Source organism: Geospiza fortis, unplaced genomic scaffold (genome assembly GCF_000277835.1).
Source record: "Geospiza fortis unplaced genomic scaffold, GeoFor_1.0 scaffold186, whole genome shotgun sequence".
Taxonomy (NCBI): domain Eukaryota; kingdom Metazoa; phylum Chordata; class Aves; order Passeriformes; family Thraupidae; genus Geospiza; species Geospiza fortis.
The window spans coordinates 5,830,319-5,856,377 of record NW_005054331.1 but is presented as its reverse complement, the minus strand read 5'-3'; the positions used below and the strand labels follow the sequence as shown (position 1 = coordinate 5,856,377).

The 26,059-nt window shown below is 38.0% G+C and overlaps 1 protein-coding gene across 3 annotated transcripts in view; it reads right to left on the bottom strand.

Moving 5' to 3' along the window:
- Nucleotides 1-521: 521 nt before the first annotated feature.
- NR1H4 (nuclear receptor subfamily 1 group H member 4) overlaps nucleotides 522-26,059 on the bottom strand; it is a 35,906-nt gene continuing 10,368 nt past the window's right edge. The window contains exons 3-10 of one of the 3 annotated variants that reach the window (XM_005421617.1): nucleotides 22,698-23,060; nucleotides 17,186-17,326; nucleotides 13,425-13,558; nucleotides 12,798-12,896; nucleotides 12,098-12,197; nucleotides 11,000-11,146; nucleotides 2,196-2,309; nucleotides 522-1,124 (exon numbers count right to left, since the gene is read on the bottom strand). In XM_005421617.1, the coding sequence (XP_005421674.1) occupies nucleotides 886-1,124; nucleotides 2,196-2,309; nucleotides 11,000-11,146; nucleotides 12,098-12,197; nucleotides 12,798-12,896; nucleotides 13,425-13,558; nucleotides 17,186-17,326; nucleotides 22,698-23,060 (1,337 nt within the window). In that variant the 3' untranslated portion in view covers nucleotides 522-885. Of the gene's footprint in view, nucleotides 1,125-2,195; nucleotides 2,310-10,999; nucleotides 11,147-12,097; nucleotides 12,198-12,797; nucleotides 12,897-13,424; nucleotides 13,559-17,173; nucleotides 17,327-22,697; nucleotides 23,061-26,059 lie in introns of all 3 variants that reach the window. The other 2 variants (XM_031057568.1, XM_031057569.1) reach the window with 2 other exon arrangements.

The window sequence follows — 26,059 nt, the reverse complement described above, 5'->3', positions numbered from 1 at the left end:
CCCGGGCGCTGGGAGCCGAAGGGCCCCCGGCAGCCGGCGTTCAGCCCGCAGCGCTCGGCACAGCGCTGCCCCCGCCACTGGGAGCGGAGCCCGGCACGAAGAGTCCCCCCGACCCTGCCTGCAGCCCCCGGCGGCATCCGCAACTCCGCGCACAGCATCCAGATACGCTTACCTGTCCCAGGGATGCTGCCGATGGTATTTCTGAGAGCTATTAAACACCAGCAGTCAAAGTCATAAAGCAAAATAACCTGTGACACACTTTGACAAAGTGAAGATACGCTATAATTTTTACTTCGAAATAATAAAGCAATTGAAGTTACATGTTATAGCATTAAAAGAGTTTTTGTGTGTATGTGGTTTTTCTCCATTACATAATTTTTCATCTTGTGAAGAAAGAGCATCTTGCAAACCTTAACATGAACACATTTCAGAGTTGAACAGCAAATGACTATGGCATTAACCATTTCAGCTGGTTTATTACTGTAACAATCTGGAATATATTCTTTGTCAGAGGTAAAGAACAAAAAAACACTGCAATGAAAAACTATGAATGGAAACTTGCATTTCCCCATTTCCTTACAGAGGAACAGTTACTGCAATCAGCTTAATTGCAGTAGGAATTAATTGGGTTCCTCTGAAGAGCTGGTGGGCTCTTCCTGGTCAGAGGGTATAAATACAGAAAAAGTTATACTCAAATGTGAGGATCTGATAGCTATACAATATTCTGTGTATAGTGGACAAAATGACTTTTATGAATCCATGGCATGTTTCTATAAAAATGCAGTAAAGAAAATATAACGCACAGTGGGAACTTCTCTATGAAAATAAGTGCTATGTGGTCCTTTAAAAAGATATTTCTCCTAAAATAAAATAAAGAAGCATCCATCACTGCACATCCCAGATCTCACAGAGAAGAGGTGTGAATTTGTGATCATTCACTCTCCATGACATCAGCATCTCTGCATGATGATGGTTAAATGTCCGTAATTCTGTGAGACGGCCCAGAAGGCATGCAAAATGTTGAGGGTTATCTGGGTGGTGAAGTTTGCAGATTTTTTGTAGAATATCCAGCAGTGGTTCTTGAAGCCTTTCCACAGAATCTCTGTCCTTTATGTATTGTCGATCTGATTATGGTTTTAAAGAAAAGAAGTGATTAGCAAATATATGCTCTGATACATTGCAAATATTTACACTGATAGTTCAAATAAAAATATTCAAATATTTACACTGGCCACTGATGTTCATACCTTCAAAGAACATTTATTTTCAAATTAATATGAAATGAAAATGTTTAATGCTCTACTTTTGCATAAACTTAGGGTTTTCATGTAAGCTTCCCACTTCTAGCTAGAGAAAATTTTTAACCTTCTTAAAAACTGAACTGTTTTAACTCTGCAGCATTTCACTGGAGTTCTGTCATCATCCCTCCATACTCTGGTTCTGCACCAGAGTATGTCGTGCAATGCATTTCAAAAACTGAGCAACACCCTAAGTTCTTGGAGGTGTAGTACTCCTGGGGAATTTAGCCAGAAGAGAAGAGTGTAAAAGCAGGTCACGAGGGTGAAATCAAACATCTTCATCCTCCGATTAAATTTCCTTGCTAGAAAATACATGTATTTTTATTTTGTTCATGTGGAAACGTGTTTGGATACTCGGATTGGGAGGAAAAGAGAAGGATGGGATTTTTGGTGTAAAAAAATTTCCTGAGACACAGTAACTCAAAGAGTGATGGAAATGCTTCACCTTCCCATCTTTCATGAAATCTGGTTTGGAAACCTCCCAATAAAGTCTGAAGACCTCCGCTGCCATACTCTAAGTTATTCTAAGTTATAGGGTTTCCCAATTTCCCTTTAAAATAAATAGCATTCCACAGTGGTCAGTGGCAATGTGCATGTAGCCACATCTGGGCTTTTCTGAAGGAAGAAGCCTGTTTTGCTAAGCAGTGAAGAGATACCCATAATTTTTAAAAGCATGTTAATTAAGCAGTTTCTTCCTTGTATTCAAAACCAAATAGCATAGCAGGACATTTGGAGTTTGTATTTCTGTGTTTTTTTTCTGGTTTAACAACTGAATATACAGAATGAGCATGCACATTGACTTACTCCATGCAGAATGTAAGTTTTTACAAATCTCATGTCTGCTCCTCATGCTTTCTTTCCACAACCACTAATATTTAATTCTGGATGAGAAGTTACCTGGAGACAGGATAACTATGGCTGTGAGCAGTGCATATTCTTCCTGTGTCATCTTCAGCTCTCCAATGCTTTTATAAAAATTAAACATGGGAGTTATGAAATCATCTGAGATACCTGTGAGAATGAAAAAAGTTATAGTATGTCTTAATTATTGAAGCACTCTGGTTTATTGCTACACAGCAATTATTTCATATTTCATATTGACTGTCTTGGTGGGAGAAATCTACTACAGAAATCATGATGCAAGACAATTAGTTACAGAAGTGCAAGCACATCCTTGTTTTCCAGAGCAAACTAGACACACGCAAACACTGTTAATTTCTTTTTGCATAGTTTCAAAGTCTTTTTTTCAAACAATTCATTTCACTCTGCAGATTTGTCCATCTGGATCTTCAGAACAAGTCTCATAGGTGGTTTCCTGTCTGCTGATAATCCTCTTTGCAAAGCAGATCCTGTGTTCCCTGTCTCTGCATTAGTTATGTGGAAACCTCTCAGGGCGTATGGTTTAATTCCAGCCCAACTCTACAGCCAACTGCCTTGGGCAGTTGCTTCAGTTGTCTCCATAAAGACACTTAATTACTCCTATTATTTAGCCTGAAACTTTCATTAAGTCTAGGATTACCTGCAGTCCAAGATCAACCTGCTTGCAACTACTACTACCTTAAAGCATAAAATAATGTATTATACAATACAGAGCCAAAAATAGCTAAAATCCAGGCCAATTTAAGAATATGATCATGTGATTCACCATCAGCAGAAGCCTTTGGGGTTTCCAAACTAAGGCATGCCAATGGGACTTCTTCTTGCTGACTTTGTCATCAGGTCACAATGTTGTTACTTAGCCTTGAATTACAGATGTACTCCATCCTGCTTTTTGGTGTAAAAGAGAAGTTCTGTGACATCAAAATTATTCCTTTTTTAAATGATATGTGAGTCACTCAGAGCAGACACTAAACTATTGACAGCAGCTGCTTGCAGCTCTGAAGCAGTGTGGACATCCAAACCAGTGGTTCTGCAGTAAGAACCTTTTGGCCTTCCTTGGCTGAAAGGATGGGAACCTCCTTGCTTCCCACAGATGAGGGCCACAGGATCTTTTGTAGATTTAATCTTAATTTTGAGTTGTTCTAGGAGAAGTCTTTGTAACTTCCTTTGGAAACCATGTGAATTAATGTGGGTTTGAGTGTTGTGTACAACACCAAGCTGAAGTCCAGGACTAGTGCGGTTTGGAGTGCCCCCAGTAGGCAAAATTCAAACTGAAACTCAGCGTGTGGAACTCAAAGAAAGGAAACATGAAGTCACTCGACTCAACTATGAAAGAGTCACATTTTGCTGTGACAGTGAATTTACTTCTAGCAGTGGAATAGTTATGTGTCTCAGCGGTGTAGGAATGGTCTTGTAGGGTGTGGTTTATTTCATGGCTGAGTCATGTATTTAAACACATGACATGAGCAACCTATGTTCACTTCAGATTACAAACCACAAATCTTGTTTCCTTGATGAGTTCAATACTACTGAGTCTAAGTCAATTAAAGGGATATATATGATGTGGGTCAGCTTGTCCTGTAGAAGTTAGTAACACAGCTGCCTCTTCTTTCAGGGCAAACAATAGTCATAGCATCTAATGCGCTGTGAGGCTTATGCTGTTAGTCATTAGCATTACCTACTTAAAATTTTGAATACCTGTTGCTGCTAACTTTTGGGGAACCCCCTGTCTCCCTCTTGGGTGGTTTGAAATGCCAATGTTCCTTATAATATGTAAGTAGCACATATATATAGAACACCAAAGTCTTAAAGTTTGCATGAAAGTAGAAAAAAAAGAAGTGAAAAGCTGGGCCCTAAAGCAGAGCAAATGAATTCCTTTCAAGGAAATGAGTAGCTCAGCAGCAACATGAGAAAAGTCTGAGACAAAGTTGACATTTTTAGAAGTCTCTGTGCAAGGTATTGTGCTGCTGGGCACAATCATCTGGACAGGAAACAAGAAATGGTAGGAAGTGGGCTGTGGCTGACTCCCATCATTTGTTTCTCATAGTCATCATTTGATGTTTTTTTCTCTTTTTTCTTTCGAAGGTCAGGCTAGCTTTCAGCTGGATTAATTTATTGCTTTTGGTGACCCCAAACTTCTCAAATCCTATTGTCTATATAGCAGAAGTAGGATGAAAATGGTGCTGGCAAACAGGATATGGAAAAGCTAGTGAGGACTTAAATTCACGTCCTCACTGCTCCAAACAATGCCTAAGCATGTAGCGAAACAATCCCTGCCCAGAGAGCTTCTAAGCTGACATTAAGTATGGAAGAGTGAAGCAAAATATGCGTATAGATGTGAAAGGAAATGAAATTACTGCAGAGAACTCTGCATTAGTGTACTGCAAACAGAACAATAAAAACCATAGAGATGAAAGGGAATTTTAAAGGGATGTTTGAGCAATGCAAGTGATTTACCACTTTTCCTAGGGAAAACATAACTTCAAAATCTTTAAACTGATATATGTCACAAGACAATTATGGAAAAAATCCGTGAAAAATTAGCAATTTTGGAACTAGGATAATGGAATCTTTTCTCTTAGTAGTTTTGCTGTCATCCCACCTATGCTGGAGTTTCCCTGCTATTAGTTAATCTTCCTGCATGCACGTTACACAAATTGTTTTTCTGTCACAAGAGGGAGCTGTTTTCTAATGTGATTGTAAACGCTTCGGTTTGGATTTAATAAACTCCAACAGAAAGAAAAAAAAAAAAAAAACAAAAAAAAACCAAACCAAAAAAACAGGAAGTACAGGAAACAGATGTTTATAGTTCTTACTTATTTTTTCCTAGCTACTGTATGAGATGTTGCCACTTCAGATTATCAGAACAAGAATTAAAGGTAATTTGGTGCTTGTAACTGGAAAGGCTAGAGAAGAAGTGAGTTACATGATTTTCCTGAAGTCATTACTACAAGTTATAGCTTAAAAAAAAAATCACATAGTGAAAAAAAATCAAATAAATGAAATTATATTTCTGGCCTCACTGAGAACAGAAAAGTTAGTTCCTCCTTACCTTCTATATTTAGAGAGATGAGAGCCCTGCACAGTGCTGTCAGGCAGGCAGAGCTTCCTGGTAACTGCTAATAGTGCCTCCTTCCTAACTTTCTTCAAAAAGGTTTCAAAACCTTGTTTCATGCCGCATTATGGCAGGAAGAACATGCTTCTCCTTCATATGTCATTGGGCATCTTTCTGTGTTATACAAATTCCTACCTAATCCAACTCAGCCACCTGCAGAAGATGCTGCAGATCATTTTATTGTGTGTTATTTTGTTGTGTTCATGCATGTCTGGCTGTAAACCCAAGTATGGTCAGTGGGAAATATAAGCTTTACTGAGTGCAGCTTTGCAGCATCAAACTAGAGCAGATTTAAACCCATGAACATTATTCATTCAACATCCCTTATTTGCACAAGTTCATCCCCATCTGTAGTTCAAGGCACAGCATTACTTTAGATCTTGTCTTTTTTAGAGTTTTGTTGCCATGATTACTTTTTAAAGGTAAAGATGACTGATACCTGATATCATAAGGCTTGCAGTTTCAGGCCATGAATCTGTTTAACATAATCCTGGAATATGTATGCTTACTGTGATATCAGGTCAGTATTGCCAGCTTTTTGAGACAGCATTCTCTCTTCTACTTTGGCTGTGTTGCAAAACTGAATAATTAATCTATTGCAAGAAGAAAGCTTGAGAGTAAATGCTAATTAGCAGCAACTAACACTGTGTTATTAATATAGATAGAGATCATTTTTTCTTTATAAACATTTAAACACTAGTGAATATGAAACCAAGGGTATATTAGTAGCTGCTTTATGCGAATAAAATATTCTAATTACTCACAAACTTACATTTTATCTTTCACATTATTCCATCTACCAGAATTGTTTTTCATGCTGCTTATTAGCTCTCCCTTCTGAGCTATTCAAATGCATAAATGCACTTTAAACACTGACCGAATTCACCCCTGTGATGATGAGTGCCAAACCAGGGGAAAATCTAGCCAGGAGAGAAGACACACCAGAGCATGGGCACATCGTTTTCTGTCTGCCATTATCTTGTAGGGGTTAAATGGCCAACTTAACTGAGGCTTAGCATGTGTTGAGCAGAACTCACAACCAAGTACCAAACCCCCATCTTCTTTAAAGCAATCTATAGGACCTCTGTTAAGTCATAATTGCAAGCAAAGAAACCTTAGTTTAAAAAAAAAAAACAACGAAACAAACAACAAACCAAGCCTGTAAGGAGGGTGCATATGACCTTTCCACATACCCTCCTATGGCAGTGGCCTGAGTGCCTGCAGTCAAGACAGAAATGTGGTCTGGCACACAGTATCAGCATCTGCAGTGCCTTGAGCTGGTCTTCATAGGCAGAGTTTAAAAATGCTTTTGGCCTGAAGAAACACACTTATGCAGAAGAAAAGAGATTGGGTTCCTGACATCTGTTTTGCTTTGACTGGTATAGAACTATTGTGTAGATATGATTTAAATAATTTTGGCAACTTTAATTGTGCTTCAGGTACCTAGAACTGGATGACTCAGTCTGGTAGATTGTGCAGGAAAGGTGTCTGGAATATTTTGCAATTTATAGTGGTCTAAATTGCTTAATGCTTTGGGCAGTGTGCCAGTTTTGCCTTGAGTCAGAGGCTGATGTGTCTCCTTCCACGAGGATGCACATGACCATTTGGAGGGTTAGACACTTTGGACACATCAGTGAAGATCATTTTGTTTCTCTGCACAAACCCCAGCACAAGGGGGGTTTGAAGCACCACCCTTGCTCACTATTAATAACCAAATTATAAAAGACAAGGGCAATGGAAGTAATTCAGTATCCATGTTCCAATATCAAACTTTGCTTTTGGTTGCAGGAGCCTCTTATCCAAATCAGTGGGAACTTTGTATCCCACATTCAAAGGCAAGAGGTGGCCTCTTGCCAATGCTTTGAAAGTGCGGCTATTTCTATTTTTCCTTGGATCTGAGTGTACTTCAGCACCTGTACCCCATCCAGGAAGACAACAGTGTGTTTCACAATGTCAGAGGTCCTGCTGCCAACTTAAAATTTGGGTCCAGATTCTTCCCTTTCTGTCAATATCAGTATTTTATTTCCCAATAGTCAAATTCCTAGAACTGCTCTGTAGAGTAAAGTGACGAAATAAAAATCTCTGTCTTTTCATGACTACTGAAACCTGCAATCTTTAGCAAAACAAACTACAAATCCTCACAGAGAAAAATTTCTGTATCTCAACTCTGTTTTTTAGAAATAGTGTGCTGCTCAGTAATGGGGAGAATTTGATTTGAACATAATAGAAAAACACCAAGCATTAAAATACTAGAATTACTAGCCTTTCACAGAATGAGTCAATCACAATATGGTATATGCATAGTGAAACATCAAATAAGATGAGTAAATGGCAACAAATCTCAGTAACATTAAATTTTAAAAGTCTGTATTTCTCATTAAGTCTCAATATTAGGGTGTGTAGGAGAGGATTTCAGTCACAGGAGCACCTAATGCAAGAATTTTCCTAGTGGCTTACAGAGAAAGACCATCAGGGCTCAAACAAAGGCATTCTCTGAGGTGCAGCAGGACTTGAGCAATATGCACAAGCTGAGAAATAAAAATATGCCTCATCAGCATGAGAATGAAAATGAATGCTGATAATGCTCAAAGGTCATCACCACCAGATCTCTGACTTCTTTATCAGGAAAAAAAACCCAAACATTCCATACAAGCAGACCAGAGAAGATATAAATATTAATAGATGAGAGCAGCTTCAAAGTGGAAATGGTGGCAGGTGACAGAATGCTGGACAGCTTGTGACTTTTAGGCAGGATCACCACCACCCTCCCTGATTTTATGGATACAGGCATCAAAGCTTGACAATAGAACTTCTGTGATATTCAGACATTAGTCTGTACCTAAAAATATACAGACAGAAATTCTGACTAACAGCAATAATTTATGGCTGCTGGCATGACAATTTTTAGGACCTCACTAGGAGTCATAAACAATCCTGATCCTGTTTTTTCATTTGTTACCTGTAAACTTGATTTTTAAACTCCCACTCAGCCATCACTGAATTTCTTCTGAGGCTCTCTGTTGTCTTTGTATGTTTCAGTTTGCTGCATTTAGCCTTTTTTGTTTCTGTGTTTATTTGTTTGTTTTCCAGTGAGGCATATGGAAAAAGAGGAGTTTAATCTCTTCTGGCCATTTTTGTCTCCAGGACCAGCCTATGACATGATAATGGGCAGCTGCAGCTTTTAGTAGCATTTGTTCTTACTGGTTAAGACTGGAAGAGATTGTTTACATTTCTACTCTAATGTCACATTTGGTACGGGCTACTATGAAACCTAGAGCTGTGCTGTTGAATCCTATGACATTCAGGGGTGTGAAGTGCATAATATTTAATGTTTTAATATTTAATATTTGTAATGTTTTATTTTACTATAATTTATATTACATATTATTGAAATAACATTGAAAGCTGTATCTGTAAACAATGATAACAGAAGAATTTGGATGCTTTTCTATAATTTTGTTTAAACTTTGACACATGAAAATAATGAGTATTTAAACTGCAAAAATAAGTTATTTCTATAGTAGATATTTTAAAACAATTTCAAAGTTTAATTTATTTAAAAGTTAAATAGGTCTAGTAGCAGCAATTAAAGTAGAAATGCAAAGATTTACAAGCTGCTTTTTTTTATTTTCACAGCCCCATTAAATGCAGCAAAGGAAAATCTTTTAAAGTAGGTTTGAATTTGCACTAAGTAGAGAAATAAAATATGTGAGTTCTTTTATTCTGGCTATTAATAGAAGGAAAAAATGCAGCCAGCAGCAGTAAGCTGGATAATACATTATCCTTTTGTAATATGTGGAGGGGGAAGTTCTAACATCAGAATTTCCTCTTATGTCTTCAACTTGATCCTGGCTTGAGGGAAAATGTTTTAGAAAGCTTCTTCCAAGAGCAAGAAGATACACATTTGTATTTATACATGCATACAGGTTTAAAAAGTTATTGTGTTTTGTTTCTTGGGAACTATTCAGCCCAGGTTTTTGGTCTAACAATCTACTTTTAATTTACCCTGGAGTTTTTCCCCACAGAAAAAAAAGAATTGCAGGAAACATACCACATTTTTACTTGTCTTGAAATTTCTACACAAATTTATTCTAAATTGTTCTACACAAAATGTTTTTTTTTTTAATCTGCAACATGACAGGTAAATAATACTGAGGCAGGATACAATGTAGTATTCCAGCCAGTTGTATTATCATGAAGTCAAGCACAAACTTGTAAAATATAATATTGCATCTCATCCAGATTCCATAGCTGCAGAGAATTAACAGAATATTTTAAAATTATGACTAAGGAAAATTATTGGTATGACATAAGGGCTTATGCAATGTTCTGGATTAAATTATTTCTTGCTTTTGGGTGGCTTTTTTTTAATGAATAGTTGATACCCAGAACAAAGAAGCTTCATACTCATTCTACAGATTAGAGAAGTTTTCAGTAATCATGTTGCTATATGGATTCATTTCTCCAAAACCTTTTTTTAATCAAAAATGTGGGTTATAATCTAGTAAAATAACCTCTTAATGAAGACATTTGGATATGTGACAACTCATTACAGTTTCCAGGAAACATATCTGGCCTTCTTGGCATACTTCTCTGCCTGCAGAACCTGGACCAGAAGCTATTCATATCACTCTGGAAGTCACTGCTTCCACGCCATCAAATAGTACCCTCTTATAGTCAATTAAAATGAAAGAAATAGAAAAAACTACTAATTATAAATGAGTGTGCCAAAATAAATACATATGTTCAGCTAGTGAATTATTTTCAATTTTCTGAACCTTTTCAGTAAATCAAATATGTAAGTATTGGCCTAATTTTGCTTACATCAATAATACTTTCTGAACTGAGTTCAAGCCCATTCCCCTGACTAATATTGAGGTTACATGTTCTTCTGTCTCCTCTCCTTCTGATCCTTAGAAAGGAAAGTCAGAAGGCAGAATGTATAGACTCACTCTCTCATTCGGAATTGTTGATCCCTTTGAATATTCATTGATACATATCTGAGGGTTGAATAAAACTTGCTGGTCAATACAGAAAAAGGCAAAACATTCAGTATTTTATAGGTACAGCACAAAGAATACATAATAATGTACAACACAACTTCTTCTGCTCTAAGGAACAAACAATATCTAGTCCCATTTGGTTTTTCATATTTACGATTTATGTCTAGAACCAGTGGAACTTATCAGAGTCACTGAGCTTTCAATGGACCTTAAGAAGCAAAAAACATACTCAGAACATGCTGTATTTATAATTCTTCTATGCACCTTGTTCAGTGTGATTCAATAGAACAACACTAAGAATAGGTGCTTGCCTTCAGTCATCTTCAGTAACATCCTAAAATCTTTTTTTTCTTTTCTTCTTATGGGGATTGTCTTTGAAAGCATAATTACCAATACTTTATGTGAACAATTTGAAATGGTAATAGTTCTTCTTCATCATTCTTTCATTCTTATTACTAGAGACATGCACTAGGTTTATTTGATGCAGCATTATTCATAAAATTTCAAGGTACTTGTAAAGAAGCCTTTACCTTATGAACTTTAGGCTCAAGGCTCAGTTAGATTTGTTCTAGGTAATGTAAAGAACATTCAGATAAGTCTATCTCAATGCTACTAAACAATCTTACCAGCTTCCCAAGGGCCAAATACTGACACAGAAATGGAATGGTGTGGGTTGGTTTTGCCTCATTGAACACGATACCTACCACTATTGCGGATTCTTTCTTCTAGAAGGACAGTGTGTCCCGAGGGAAGTTTCCTGCCGAAGATCTCAGCTGTGAGGAGGAACATGGCTTCTACTGCTGAGCCCTTCAGCAAAGCAATCTGGTCTTCATGATCAAGGATTTGGAAGCCTGAGGAGACATTAGAGACAAATCAGACAACAATAGAAACAGTTCCCACTTCTTTCTGTCCTGCAATTCCTGCATGTGAGGCGCCACACATATGCATAACCTCGATGTTGGTGTCAGTAGGCTTGCTAAGTGCTGCAGACATTCAAACCTGGACTTCAGCACATGACACTGATTTGAACCTCCCCAAAGTTTATGAGGATTACACACGTATTTCAGTGTTCATGGTATTTTAGAGGATCACCAAAGGGTGGTGGTGCATAACCAATAGTGAGAATTTCGTCTAACCTGATGCTGCTCCTTAACATCTTCTGTTGTGTTTCCACCAGAGCTCTCTGCACTCCTTTCCCACTGCCATGCTGCTTTCAGTGTTACAATGCACCTTCCTTAGTTAAGGGTGCCTACTATGTGCCCAGTGTTCAGTCTTGTGGTAACATGAACTTGAGAGTTTAAAAAATGCTAATAAACTCAGATTTTCAGCACTTGTCCATAACACACTATGCAAGGACCATAAATATTGGTGCCACCAGCTAGAGAAAGCTCTTGTGTGGGACTCACAATTCAGTGGGTGTTATAACCTAGAGGCATTGCTAGAAAGGCAGAAAAGGGAATCAAGTATAGTCTAGCAAGTGTTAGTGGTAATTTAGAGGCAGACTATTTGGCACTACAGCAATATATAAAAATGAAATCTCTCTACAGACACAATCCCTTCTCTGAGCATTTTCTCTGTCAATAGCTAAAGGGTGCCACATCTTGGAGTAGCAGAATTTGGATTGTTCAGTCTACTATTCTTCTGAGCACAAAGCACCTTTTCTTTATACAATATCTAAACAGTGTGTAGAAGGATCAGGCATTTTAAACGGTCTTTAAAATATACGCAAAGCTTTCCAAAAGGCAACAGAAAGGCATGTAAGCATTGCAATAACAAATATTTCCCCAACACCCTGGATGTACCTGGTAGTTTTTTAGTGAATTCCACAAGAACCTGCACATGACTGGTGGCCATTTCTGTTAAAATCAGAAAATTTCCTTCAGCACTGAATTCCTCATTCAACTGTCAAAAATCAAACCAAACAAAATCTGTTAATTTTCACTGACATTTCCTATTTAGGAGCATAAAATACAAGAACTATTAGACTGGACCAGGCAAGAGTTCCGCCAAACACTGTAATTTGTCTCCAATGTTGTCAAAACCAAGTATTTTGGAAGGTAGCGTAAGAAGTAGACAGGGTCTTTTACTCTAGAAAATATTTTCAAGATTCCAGGCTGGTGTCTTTACAGGAAAAGAAGCTTGACAGCAAGTCAAATTCAAATCACTGCCTACACTGACAATGGAAAAAACAAAGCTCCAATCAGCAAAGGTTAGATTTGGTCATAAGAGTCTTATACTAGTTGAAAGATTTTTCTTAACATTTAAGTTTCATAAAGATGTTGTCTAATTGTTGACTAAATGGGAAAGATTCTGTCCCACTTTCAGCATACTTAAAGTGTAAGCCCACAGTTTGCTCTACTTACTACACCTACTTATGTGGACTATAGATATTTTTTGCCTTGTAATACTGAACGTCATTATCAGTTTTATGTTGTCATTTTTATGTTGTCATATTATGTATGTCATATTATGTTACAAAAATGAATTTATCAATATACTTACTAGTTTTTTTGACACCTCCTGGGGTATTTGTTGTTTACTGTATGAATCCATAATATAATCAAGAAGTTTCTGCTGCTCTGGGGTAAGTTCTACCTTCTCCTATACTGGCAAAAAGAAAAAAAAAGTCCATCATGAAATGCAGTCATAGTAATGATGTAGCCTCTCCTGCTTTAGGCAAAAGCTATACATCCATTTTTCACCATTTGGAGACCAAGGAGATAAGAGGCTTGCTTGTCACTGAGTCTTTTACAGAAGTGTACAGAAGTGTACAGAAGAGAGGTATATAATGTTTTTAAACTGCATAGGTTTGTGTGGTTAATTATCAGAAATAAGGAAATTATTAGCAGATTACTAGGTATGTTCAAGTTTTAATATCACACCTCAATGTATGCGATAAATGTACCACAGAAAAGATACTGCATGGATCTTACAGATGCTTTACAAGGTTTTGACTAAAAATATCAGAACTACATCTACACTCAAGGTATTTCCTTGACTTAGTGGAAGATAAAGTTTTAATCAACAGAGGTAGCTCCAGATGGTTTTCAATACTCTTTATTCACTGTACTAGATGCACTTAACAAAAATCACATCACCAGTAATGAACTATTACAAGAATTCTCTTACCCTATATATTTTAGTTGTAGAAGTTACTTGTTTCACATCATGGCCTTCGTTGTCTTCACTGACTGTCTGATCTGGGGGCTGCTTCACGTTTTTCCGTAGCCTTTTTGACTTGCACTGTATCTCTGTTAAGAGACCTAGGACACATAATGCAACACAAAGCAATTGGATTTATATATGCCTGAGGCACTGAAGAGGTACTTAGACATGCCCATGGAGGCCCTTTACACCAACGACCCTCTTACCTGTGCAGATCATCTCCTGAACATGTCACTGTCTTTCGATGTGAGCCTACTGAGACAAGTTAGGCACACTCTCTGAGTAGTATACCCCACATGGAGCTTATCTGCAGAGCAAAAGAGTTGTCTCTGCTGGTCCAGAATCCACACACTGAGCGTGTCAGGGGTCTTGCTTTGGACCAGGTCTAATCTGTTCTTTAAAAAGCCCATTAGTGCTGGAAGTATACTGTATTTGTTTCAGTTTTATAGAAGAGAAAAGCCTTTCTTGTGCTCCAAGACCTGAACCAAAGTGCAGAAAATAGGAACAACTGGAAGACTGTCATCAAAATAATGCTCTTTTGCTCTGATCCAAAACAGTGCTGGAGGTGCAGCTGTTCTTACACAAAGGGCATTGGATATTTTCAATAATCCTTAAGCAATACTAGGCTCGTTGTGCACAATTTTTGGAAAGAAAGCCCACACAGAGGAGGGGCTTTAGCCTTTACTAACTCGCTACACAGGTAGACCAACAGCTGAAAATGTAAACTCAGATTGGCAAAACACCTTTAAAATATATTTAAGAAGTTACCCAGCTGGTCTTGTTATTTTGCTTTTCATTGTATTAGAGGAGCACATAAAGCTCTGATTTTATTATAGAGTTTCACTTGCAAAAAAGGATTTTTGAATTTGTGGTATGGGATTGTTTCTTCCTTTTTTTTTGTTCTAGATACATTTCAGTACTTTGAACCAGGAAGCATCCTTGTTTGGATGTCCTAAAAACTATAAATTTTCTTGTTCTAACAAAAGAAGAGAACAATAGGTACCCTACACAATCTGTGGAAGACAGAAATCACAAATGAACAAGTAAACCTAAGTATTCATCTAAAAATAAACCTATTTATTTTAAGCACAGGACTCTTTCTTTCTTTCTTTCTTTCTTTCTTTCTTTCTTTCTTTCTTTCTTTCTTTCTTTCTTTCTTTCTTTCTTTCTTTCTTTCTTTCTTTCTTTCTTTCTTTCTTTCTTTTTCTTCACCTTTAAAAATGCAAAGCAGGAAAAGAGGCTTATTCAGTGAGTATATGATGTGGAGGAAGATACCATGAAACCAGTGAATCTCGTTGTGAATGTTTTTAATTTCCTGTTTAAGCCCTATATAAAATGACCTACCTGAACTGCTGAGAGAAGAGGAAATTTACATGATTAAAATAAGACCTGCAAAGAATACCTTGAAAGGAGGGAATAGGAATGATAGAGATAATAATTGGTATCGAGCCATGTAATTTGTGGTGCCATGCAGCACCATAGATTTCTTTTTCTAAATTATTCAGTGCATCCTTTGGTGCTGTTAATGGGCTTGTGCTGTTTTCCACCAGCTTAGGCTCTGGTCTATTGCCTTCCTAGGGAAAATTTGCTTTACATTTGCCTTAAGCATCAAGACAGATTTTTCTCATGCTTCTTGCTACTAAGTATTACCTTGATATCTTATTCTGGCTCCATTTAAGTCATCTGAAAAACTTGTGTGTGAGACAGGACATCACTTTTTAGCTCAGAAATAGCTAGGTTTCAATGGGTATTAAATTCCAGGAAGAGTGGCAGAACCTGGGTCTTCCCTAGGTGTGCATTTCACCCAAGTAACTTGCAGTTTAGATCCAAATGACAGCAAATGACTGAAATTGATGGGTAGTAATTTTGGTCTGTCTGTAGTTTGCACATAAAGGGCAGGAGAAAGATTGTTGAGTAGTTGTGCCATAAATATGTATAATACTTCAGCTCCTTGTTCAGACAGAAAAAAGAATCCACAGAGCTTGCAATTACAATCCTACAAAATGAGTAAGTGAAACAAAGTTCAAGGTAACCTTTTATTTCCTAGTCATATTTTTTCAAATAAATGCCCTATACTACCAGAAGTTTCATGTTTTACTGTCCTAGATTGCCTTGAACAAAAAGCAATTATACAACACACTCCTGCTTTAAAGCCATTAAATGTTGCCTTGCCAAACATCCTCATTGCAGTGCATTAGAGCACACTTATGGTTAAGTCATGAGCAACACAAGATACCCCGTGTTTCCATTGCAGAGAGGGAGTCAAATGGCAGCAGCACCCACTGGGTTTTATTTCCCCTATGCCAGCTTGTGAAAATGATAGGCCAGCATAAAAGTTTCATGTGGTCCCAGTCAGTATTATTTACGCTGACCTGGTTTTATTTTTTCAGCAGTGGGTTGTTGGGTTTTTTGTTGCACTGAGTGACTCAAGCTATTTTGAATCCTCAAAATTTTGAAGCAATGGATCAGGGGTGAGCTCCACAGGGGAGTTACCTCTGACAATGCAGAATGCATTGAGTTCTTCCATCGAAGTGGGGTCTGCTCATATATTTATGTATTGCACAAGAATATGTCCTATCTCAGGATCTTTGCAGCCTGTTCAATTTGCAGAATGAAAGATTAATTACATTATGCTGGCAACACCTTCGAAATATTGATGGAGCTTATTGTTTCTCATATAACCAACAGTTACTATAGCATCTTCTGATCAGATTGGAGGATAGAAATATATTAAAAATTCCAAGTAGATTAATTTCCTGTATGAACCTAAATTGATTTCACACATACGTGTATGCTAAAGTGACTGGAGCCATCAAGAAGAATAAATTGTAGTCTTATTCATGGAAGGCAAAAGAGCAGATATTTACAGAATGTTTTCAGGAGCAGGCTTACAAAAATAGTGCAATAACTCAAAGAGGAGCTTTAAACAAGTTCAAAGTTGTACTTCAATATCCCCATTGTTCTATGTTATCCAGCTTGAAGCTCAGTAAAGTTTATAAACTGTCAGTCTGAATAGAATATTTCCTGTACTATGCAACATTATTAAAATCCATTGGGTTCATTTCTGAAGACCTATGTGTCTATGAGTTCTACCTATGTGCCTGTAGCACCATGAGGAAAGCTAATGAGACTATAAAAAAGGGCCAGCCCTTACCCGGCTTTGCCTGATTGCTGGGTGAGGTCTGGGAATATACATTTGGCAAGTCCACAGAAAGTTCCTGCTAGAAACACTCCCGCTCTTTTCTTGAAAATGGCATTGTGTATGTGCCAAAACTTGGACTTGGCCTGCAAGAACTTGGCTGGGGGAATCCCAGAAAGAGGAGGAAAGAAAAGCGCCAGGACTTTCCTGCTCTGGCTTCCATAACACTGCAAACCCCTGACTCCTGGGGAGTCTCCCACAGACCCACTTCCCTTGCTCCTTCCCACTCAAGCAGACTAAGAGCTGTCATCCAGTGCAGGACTGGCCTTCCTTCACCATTTGCTCACCTCTTATGCCCTCGCATCCCTAACCACCTCGTAAATCCCATTGCTTAAAAGTGCATTTGTCTTTCAACAGGGTTTGATGCACAGGCACAGCATCTTCTTTCCTACACTCTCCACCTGCCATCTGATATCTTTTTCTGACAAATGACATCTTTTATAACTTTGTCAAAACCACACCACTCAAGCAAATCCAGTATTTAATGCACTCTCTGACTGGATGATGCAAATACCTGTATACATACATTCAGCCAACATGCCCATCTGCTTGCATTTCCTTAGACGGCACTCCTGGCATTTTCTCCTCATGTACATGTCCATCTCACAGTTGCCTCCATTTTTACACTTGTATACTGCATTTTTTGTGATGCTTCTTCTGAAGAATCCTGTACAAAACAGCAGTGACATAGATGAAAGAAAACACTGAGAAGCAAAGTCATCAAGGTGAAGTTCACCTCCATCTGCACTGGATTTTCCAAATGACACGTGTTCTGCCAGATCAATTTGTTTCAGTGCCTGGATGATTAAAATCTTGATACTTGTACTGACAACAGTATCCAAGTCATAGAATTTAAAAAATGAGCCCAAACACTAGACATTAGTCCAAAGTAAAATCCTGTAATTGTGAATTTTGGGAAAATTCAGACCCAAATCTGAAACCTGCCAGTAGCAGGCTGAGCACCAGCACTAGAGCCATAGGGTGGTACCATACAAATAACCAGTGAAAAAAAATGCTAGTCTGTTAAGTCTCTTGAGGTGCAGAATGTGCAGAATGTGCAGAATGTACAGAATGTGCAGAAAGAGAGATGAGTAATTCTTCACCCTTCCCCCAGCTCCTGGGAGCAGCAGAAGCTCCACATACTGCTCTGCTCATCCACCCCCAAGTTTAATAAGGAAGCTGCATTGTATCTGCCTATTGTACACGTGGCCTCCACCCCTGTTTACAAGATCCTCCAGCCTAATTCACTAAGTATTGTCCACTTGATGAGTTAAGTAGTCACCTAATTTCACCTGCACAGGCAGTTCTACTGGTATTGTCACTGGATTCACTCAAAAATTGCACAACTATAGCTGCAAATAGCAACTGATACAAAAAATTGAGAGGACCCTTCCTAAATCTGTCCAAATCTCCTATTTAGTCGCTGCCCATCTGTGAGAGCAGCACTGTGGGCAAAACATGGGGTAGACAAGATAATAAATGTGATTAAATAAGGGTCATCACAAAACAACAGAATCTTTGCTGTCAATGTTTTCTGAATTTTTAGTATTAGTCACTGTGCCATTATAATCTTCTTACATTGCCCTTCTCATGGCAGAGACTATTTAGCATTGGCTACAGTGGGAATCAGTTTTCCTCCCCATATGAGGACAGGTTTCTGAAATAAACTCCTAGGAGCTACTGCTGCCACATCACTGATTTATATTGTACTTCAAACTAGAGGTCTGTGTACATTTATATTAACCAGAGCTATTCAAGAAGCTTTTGCTTTCTTATCACCACTGCCTGGCACAATAAAACTATTGTTTTCCAACCTGACACTCTAATGCATTAAAAGAGGGACCAGATAAGAGCCAGTCTCCCATAATCAAATCACGGAGCACATTCAGTTGTGAATCTAAAGAATTGCCTGTGTGTTTGAAGAATTGTGCAATGTCAGATGACAATTTCCCGAATTTGCCCCATGGTTTTATAGTTGCCTAATCTCTTCCAAGCACCAGTGTGTAGCAACCAGTAAAACAATTCCACTACCTGGTCACAAAAAATCTGGCATTTCTCTGAATCTTCAGTAATTCCTGCTTGAAATCTCTTCCATGCTGTCTGTTTTATTGGCAGCTCTTCAAACAAATACAGTTGACTGGCATCAGTCTCTTTTGAAATGCAGATTACTTAGAGCCTCCAGAAGCCCCAGGCATTACTTTTATTCATCACTCACATGGCTTTAATACATTACCATTTACTGGTCAGGGAAGAGAAAAAAAGCCTGGATTTAAACTGTAGTTCTCACTGTCAGTTAAAGGCAACTGCCTCTGCTTTATATAATTTATTATTTTATTTGTAAATTTAAAGTCCTATAGTTTATGATACATTAATTAGTAGTAAATGCTGAAAAGCTCTGCACAAATATTTATAACATTCTAAGACTGATTGATGACTTTATCACTCAACCTATTCACCAGGTGTGCATTTACTTCTTCATGGTGGAAGAAAGAAAAAAAAATCAATAAATTTTTTAAGATGTACAAAAAAGAAAAAGGCAAAACATGGATTCAAAAGCTAGGAACCAACAATGTTCAAGCAGCCAAATACTTTCTCTTGAAAACAAAAGTTATGAAAAAGTGAAATGATCTGAAATGAAAAGCAAAACAATTTTTTTCTTTTTGGCAAACACTAGTTTTAACCCTATTCTTGCTTCAGTTTTCTGTGAAGTGACTCTTGAATCATTGTCATTTTGAACAGACTTCTTCATAACTAATTTGGAAATTAGCTTTTGGTATGAATGAAATTTCTGTATATATTATTCACTACTAATTCAAAATGAATTTACACTGCCAGAAATGTGACTCTCTATAACAGGAGGAGTTTTACTAAAATTTAAAGGTAAGTCTGAAACAGCATATGTTAAACTAACAAAGGGTTAGCAATCCCAAAAGCTGAAGGTTTTTCTGGCACAGTTTAATTTTCATCTGATCTCGCCAAATTACAAAAAGCTCATGTTGGCTGGAAATGTTGAATTTGCTTTGTTCTCAGATAGTCATGAATATGATTAATTATGGTAGAGCTGCTCCAATGTTACTGATGCTGATTTTTTCTCATGGAAATTATGAAAGTTGAAGGAGGGAAGCTGTAAAAAGATTAGATGAAAGCTTTGGAAATATCTGTGTTTGGCATCCTGATGGGTTTTAAATTTAAAAGTTTTTGAAATTCACAGTTGCTAACAAAGCACCTGCTCTGCTCTGTCAGACCATCAAGACATTTTCTGGTGTTCCTTTGCCCCATGTGCCCATGGTGGGTGTTAGTGTAAGGAGAAGATTAAAGAGGAACTATTTTTGCAAGAAGAATTCTAGTCTGGTGTGAGACACATCAAGCAGCACAGGAGTGGTTTGAATACTGCAAAAACTCCTACTGCAAGCCTGCATGGAGGGGCTGTGTAACTAGCATTTCATAGAGTCACAGAATGGCTGGGGTTTAAAGGGATCTCGAAGATGGGTGCTTTTTGTTTCAACAGAACTTATTCTGTGGCTTAATTAAACAAGCACAACATTATGTCACACTTGTTCTGTAACACCTAGCAATGGCCCTTAAAACCCAGTATAACTATCCAGGCTGAGGCTACTAGAATGTCTTTGATGTTAGTCTGCAAAGATTGTTTCAGAAATGGTCTCCCAGTAGCAAGTTGAAACATAGTGTATTGCTCCTTGTGCTGTAAATATTATGTAAAATACCAATGAAATAGTTCATACATATTTGTTTATGGATGACAATATATTAAGAAATATATATATACATATATCAATATATGCTCCTGCCAATATCTTCAGATGAATATTCTCATAAGGACAATAGATAAGATCCTAATATTGTTTCATCTGCCCAAGAAAGAAAACCAAAGAGAATGGAAAGTGTTGCTGAATACATTACCCATGAAAGAAATAATAATAAAAAAATTAACATATTCATCACAGAGGATTGAATCCCATAAAAATATGTGCAAAGGTTCTTAGCGTCTTCCTTTGAATAAGAACATCCACTGCATCAATGGAGCAGAGGTGCTCAAAGGTGAGCATTAGTTCTACAGAAAGAGACCTGCATATTATTTTGGATACACATTGAGCATGAATTAGCAGCCTTGTTGCAAAAAAGAAGGGATAATCTCATGCTGAGGTTCAAGACACAGACACGTGAGGTGGTGTTATACTGCTCTGATAAGAGCACAACTGAAGTACCAAGCCTAATTTTGGTCTCCATGCTTTGAAGGTGATGTATACTCATGTGAAAAACTCCACAGATAACAAGAATGATCAAGAGATCTAGAAAACATAGTATCTGCTTTGCCTTGTCAGACAGAATTACTGTCCTCAGCACATCTCGGTACTGAATCAGCTGGTACTTTAGTCACCTTTAAAATTTATTGTAGAAACAGAATCCATTATCTTCAAGTAATTCAACTTTTACTATGTTTGACCAAGGGTACTATTCTTTGTAATTGATGTTGCAGTCATGAAACAGAACAAAAATGTAAAATAGATTATCCCAATAAAGCAGTAAAATTATGGTTATGTAGAGTGATTCAAACTGAATCAGTAGGGAAGTGGATGCACTTTTCCTTTCACTGTGGGCTTTAGTCTGAATATTTACCTGATAGCTTTAACCTCTCTTCTAGAAACATTCTATACAAATTTCAAAGTTTGCAATTTTAAGTCTTTGAAAAGTTTCTCACACATTAAATACAGCAGTTAAAGAGGAGGAACAGCTTACTAACACAATTAAAGTATCATTACTTGGAATCGTCACATCAAAATTGAGTTTAACTTAGTTTATAATGAGAGCAATTAATATGAGTTAATTCACAGTTTTTGGCTTGGAGACTATTCACTCAGACAGCAGAAAGAAATGTATCTCTTATTTATTGGAATTATTGAAATAAACTGCATGAGTCTTGACTGTATTCATGTTTCGAATGTTTGACTCTTGGGGTCTGTTTTTCCCTCACAAATGATTCTGTGATAGATAAAGCACACATTAGGTCCAGGTCCACTCTCTATAACAGTGAATTCCACATTAAGATATTTTAGTAATTTGGTAGGGACCATGCTTTAGTCTTTATCCATAAAACAGAGATTTTATTGAAATATTTATTCGCAGAACAGGATGAAAAAATGGGGGACTATTTTTCTGACCATAATGTACCTCAGCCCTGTCAAAGATATATTATACTTCTTCAAGTATGATAGTTGACATAACCTCTCGTCCCTCTCTGCTAAAATATCTGACAATCGGGTTTTCATGTAGAAAATCAGCAATAATTTTCTACATCACATTTGTCCTGATAATAATAATATTCTTCTAAGAAGCAAGATATTTGTCCTACAGATATAAACTTCTTCCTGAAGAAGCTCCCTCCCTAGTGATAGGGGCTACACTTAGAAGAAAGCATAGAACTAGAAATCCTTTAATTTCACAAACCTGAAGACACCCATCAAATCCTTTGGGAGCTGGAGGAAAGAGAGTCCCTGGGAACAGCCTGCAGGTGGGGGCTGACAGCTTTTACTTCCCTCTAATACACACTACATGAGGCACTTGGGCTGGTTTTAGCTATTTTCTAGGGCAGCCTAGCCCTCAGCTCCCAGGGGCCTCCACGGGCATGTTCCTTCCAGAGGCAGAGAATGGCATGAGCAGCTTCCACAGAGAGCAGAGCCAGGCTGCCAGTCTCCAGAGAAAGCTGTCCTTCAGTTCATCAAAAGCTAATGGTGCTCAAGAGCTGGAGGTTGGCCTGTTATGCTGTATAACCATAGGGCAATAGTGGAAGACACTGCCAGTCTGCCTTGGGGGAAATACAGAACAGGGTACACAGGATCCAAATGCAAATCTCTAATATGTGTAATGATTTGGATAAAATTAACAAGAAAAGTAAAAAAAAAAAAACCCACAGAACAACAACAAAAACCCAAAAGAAAAACAAACAAACAAAAAAAAACCAAAAACCAAACCCAAAAAATCTGAGTAGCTGCAGTGCCTATTAGCTGATTTCATCCTACCTTTGCATCCTTCACAAGTCAGGGCATTATAATGATACCCAGAGGCTTTGTCACCGCAGACCACACAGAGCTCTTCTCCTTTCACTCTTCCCGTGGAGTGACCCAGTCTAGGCTTTTTGGCTGCAGGGATATCCATTATCTCTGTCTCCCTCGTGAAAAAGGTCTCTGAGGGTAACCTCCTGAGTTCATACATCCCAGGGGAGTACCATTCCTCATGCTGTGGAGGGTAAAAGCCTAGGTTGGAGTAATAAGGTGGCGATGAGATCTGAGGCTGAACTTGGGGAAATGGCACATTGTTGTACTGTGCATAAGGTGACACATCTGCCTCTTGCACTGGAGAACTCATAGGTTCTGAAAGGACACCTGGAAAATAATAATGCAAAACCAATTTCTATTACTACCATGGAATTGTAGTTATCAGAGAAGTTTCTGCTTCCAGACATCTATCTCAAAAACCAGGCACAAACACAAGATTGCATTATCTAAACTCAGATTTGCTACACAAATACACTGCAAGAAGCTTTAAAAATAATTTATTCATTCTCAAACACTTTTATAACTAGTGGAAATGTCCAGCACTGGCAGTCACATAAAAGATCTTGAAAAATATTGTGCAGGTAATCATATAATTGTTTAGTTTATAAGAAAGAGCAACCACACGCCAGAGAAGTTAACAACCCAAATTAGGCCTAAAAGCAGAATGCAAGAAATCCAAACTATTGGCAAAACCTCCATGGTATTGGTGAAGGCTAAATCAAGACTCAAACATCATGCTAATTTGTATTCTGGATGAATACATAATGACAGACAAAAACTGCACTAGGGAAAAATGACAAGGGTGAGGCTTCATTCGAAGACTGAAAACATGAAATAAGTCTTCAAGAAGAGCCTGAAATAGGAAGGTGAGGTTACCAGGAAAGAATAAAAAAGATATTCCAAATGTAAATGATTAAATGCAGCCTTCTCACCATCCAGCCTCCAGTGGCCAGCCAGCCTCTGCAGCCCGGTCCCCAGCCCCTGTGCCATTCAGTGCAGCTGTGAGGCTCTCACAGGAAGCACCTCTGCAAGGCAGCATTAGTCACTTCTGAGCCACCAACAGAGCTGGCAGTGGCACAAGCAGTGGCAACCTTTCCTGTTGGGATCAACACGGTATCTCGACGTTACCTTAACCTTGCTCATTAAATAGCATATTCTAAATTGCAGACAACTGAACCCTCATTTCTTTTCTGTACTCCAAGCACAGCAACATCTAGCAGTCCCTGGATGGTGTGGGTAAAATCCAGTCTACATCAAACAACTGAAAAGCTGAATTTAAAAGTTATTTGCAAACTATTTCTTATTTTCTGTTGGAGAGAGCCACATCTTGTGGTTTTGTGAAAACTCTGACTCAATTCCTTCAATAGTTCCAAGAAGAGAGTCTGAGAAAAAGAGTGCCTATTTCCAGGAAGACGATCAGTCCAGTTTTATTTGAATCAACAGCAGTATTTACAAGAAAATCATAGATTAATGCTCATTGGTGACCATCACTTAAAAGTGCTTCAGAAGAACTCCAAAAACATTTTTGCTGACACAATATTGATCATGGACAAGTGTCCTTCTTTTGTGAGGAATCAAAAACAATGAAGAAATGCCAACAGTTAAGAACAGGGAACATCTGTAATGACAAAAATAATTAAAATAGTGGGGGATCCTTCCCTCTCCTTTGTCTCACTTCAGTTAGTGCCAGAAACTGACCTTTCAATTACACTGGCTTTTTCACTTTCAAGGTCTCACGCTCTTGTTCTGCAGTTTTCTGCCCTTCCTATTTTACCATGCTGCAGAAGCCATGCAAGTGTTTTGGGTTTTTGTGGCTGCTCTATTATTGCCCACAGCACATCTTTGCCAGTAACAAGTGTTGAGGTCCCAGTTCAAGAATAAGCAGTGAGATGTACGTCTGGAAAAAGGTGATACAAAACCAAATGAGAATAATGGTGCCCTTTATTACCAGCAATTAGTTTAATTATGGTTGCATTTTGTTGCTCTGGAAGAGGCCAGGGCACCAAGAGCTACAGTGGCAGAAGCAGAGCAGCAGAAGGCACTCCCTGAATCCAAGGTTATGCCATTTAAACAAAGAGTATAGACACACAGAGGGCGTCTGGGGACTCTGTGAAAGAACCTGGAAGTGACATTACCGCTTCATGCATCAGATGCAAGCTGCCACCGATACCTGGCAGTCACAGCAGTGATGAAACAAGTAAAGGATGAGGACAGCAAAGATTTCATATCCTGTATAGGTTTAATGAGTGGTATTTTAGCTGTATTTACCACTTGTTGAGACTGATGCTCATGAAGACTGGTCAAGGTGCTTCAGGTACAAATATGGGGTTAATTGTGGGATACACAATCATTCAGTCTCTCTTTGGAAACGAATCGGTTCACTGTGGAAACTTGAGTTTTCATTTGGTCATTGTTAATTAGTTGAGTTTGCTAAAAGAAAGTGGGACAATCCCAAAATGAAAAGGAAGAAACTGTTGATTTTTAGCTCTCTGCCATACACAGGAAACTCCACAAAAGCTGTATACCGGCCTCTTGAACTGCCTGGGCCTCTGAAAGAGCAAGAAGAGAAGGCAACATTCCTTCCACAGAAAAAAATATCAGGGCTTGTTAAAGAACTCAGAGCTACTAAAGGAATGCAGCACATCCTGAGAAAATACTGGGGGGTTATTGAAACAACTGTAGAGCCATTTGGGTTACAAGTATGTTTAGAAAAATCTTCCCAATCATTAATTCTACTCTGCTTCCAAAGGAAACAAGAAAAAAAAATACTCTTAATTAAGTTTAAAAAAGGGAAAAAAGCCAAACAGCCCATATCACCTCCTTTTTCCTTCCATCAAACACAGCATTAAACAATTTAGCTGAACTGAGTCCATGCTCAGAACAATGGAAGGGAAAAGGAAAACCAGACAGGTTTGAGAGAGACTGAGAGAACATGGCCTTGTTTTATGTAAAACAGACTCACAGCTTAAGCTCTGGGAGGTGCTCAAAGACCAGCATGATTTTTGAAGATAATTAGGTTGCAACTATGTAGGTTTTTCCAATTTAGCTTGAAGTTTTGAGGGCTTTTTTTGGTTTCGATTTTGTTTGTTTTAAGTAGACCTGAGCATGACATACCTGTAGACCTGTACATGAGAGTCTGGACTAAATAATTTCTTATCACAAAAATAAAAGTAATCTTATCTTACAAAGCAGAACATACATAAGCTGTTCTCCAGATATATATATATTACAGAGGTCTGGCATGGACTGGTCTCATGCAACTAAAGCATGAGCAGCCCAGTAAAATCATTGCAGTGGCAGTAGTATAAGCAGTGAAAGTGAAATCA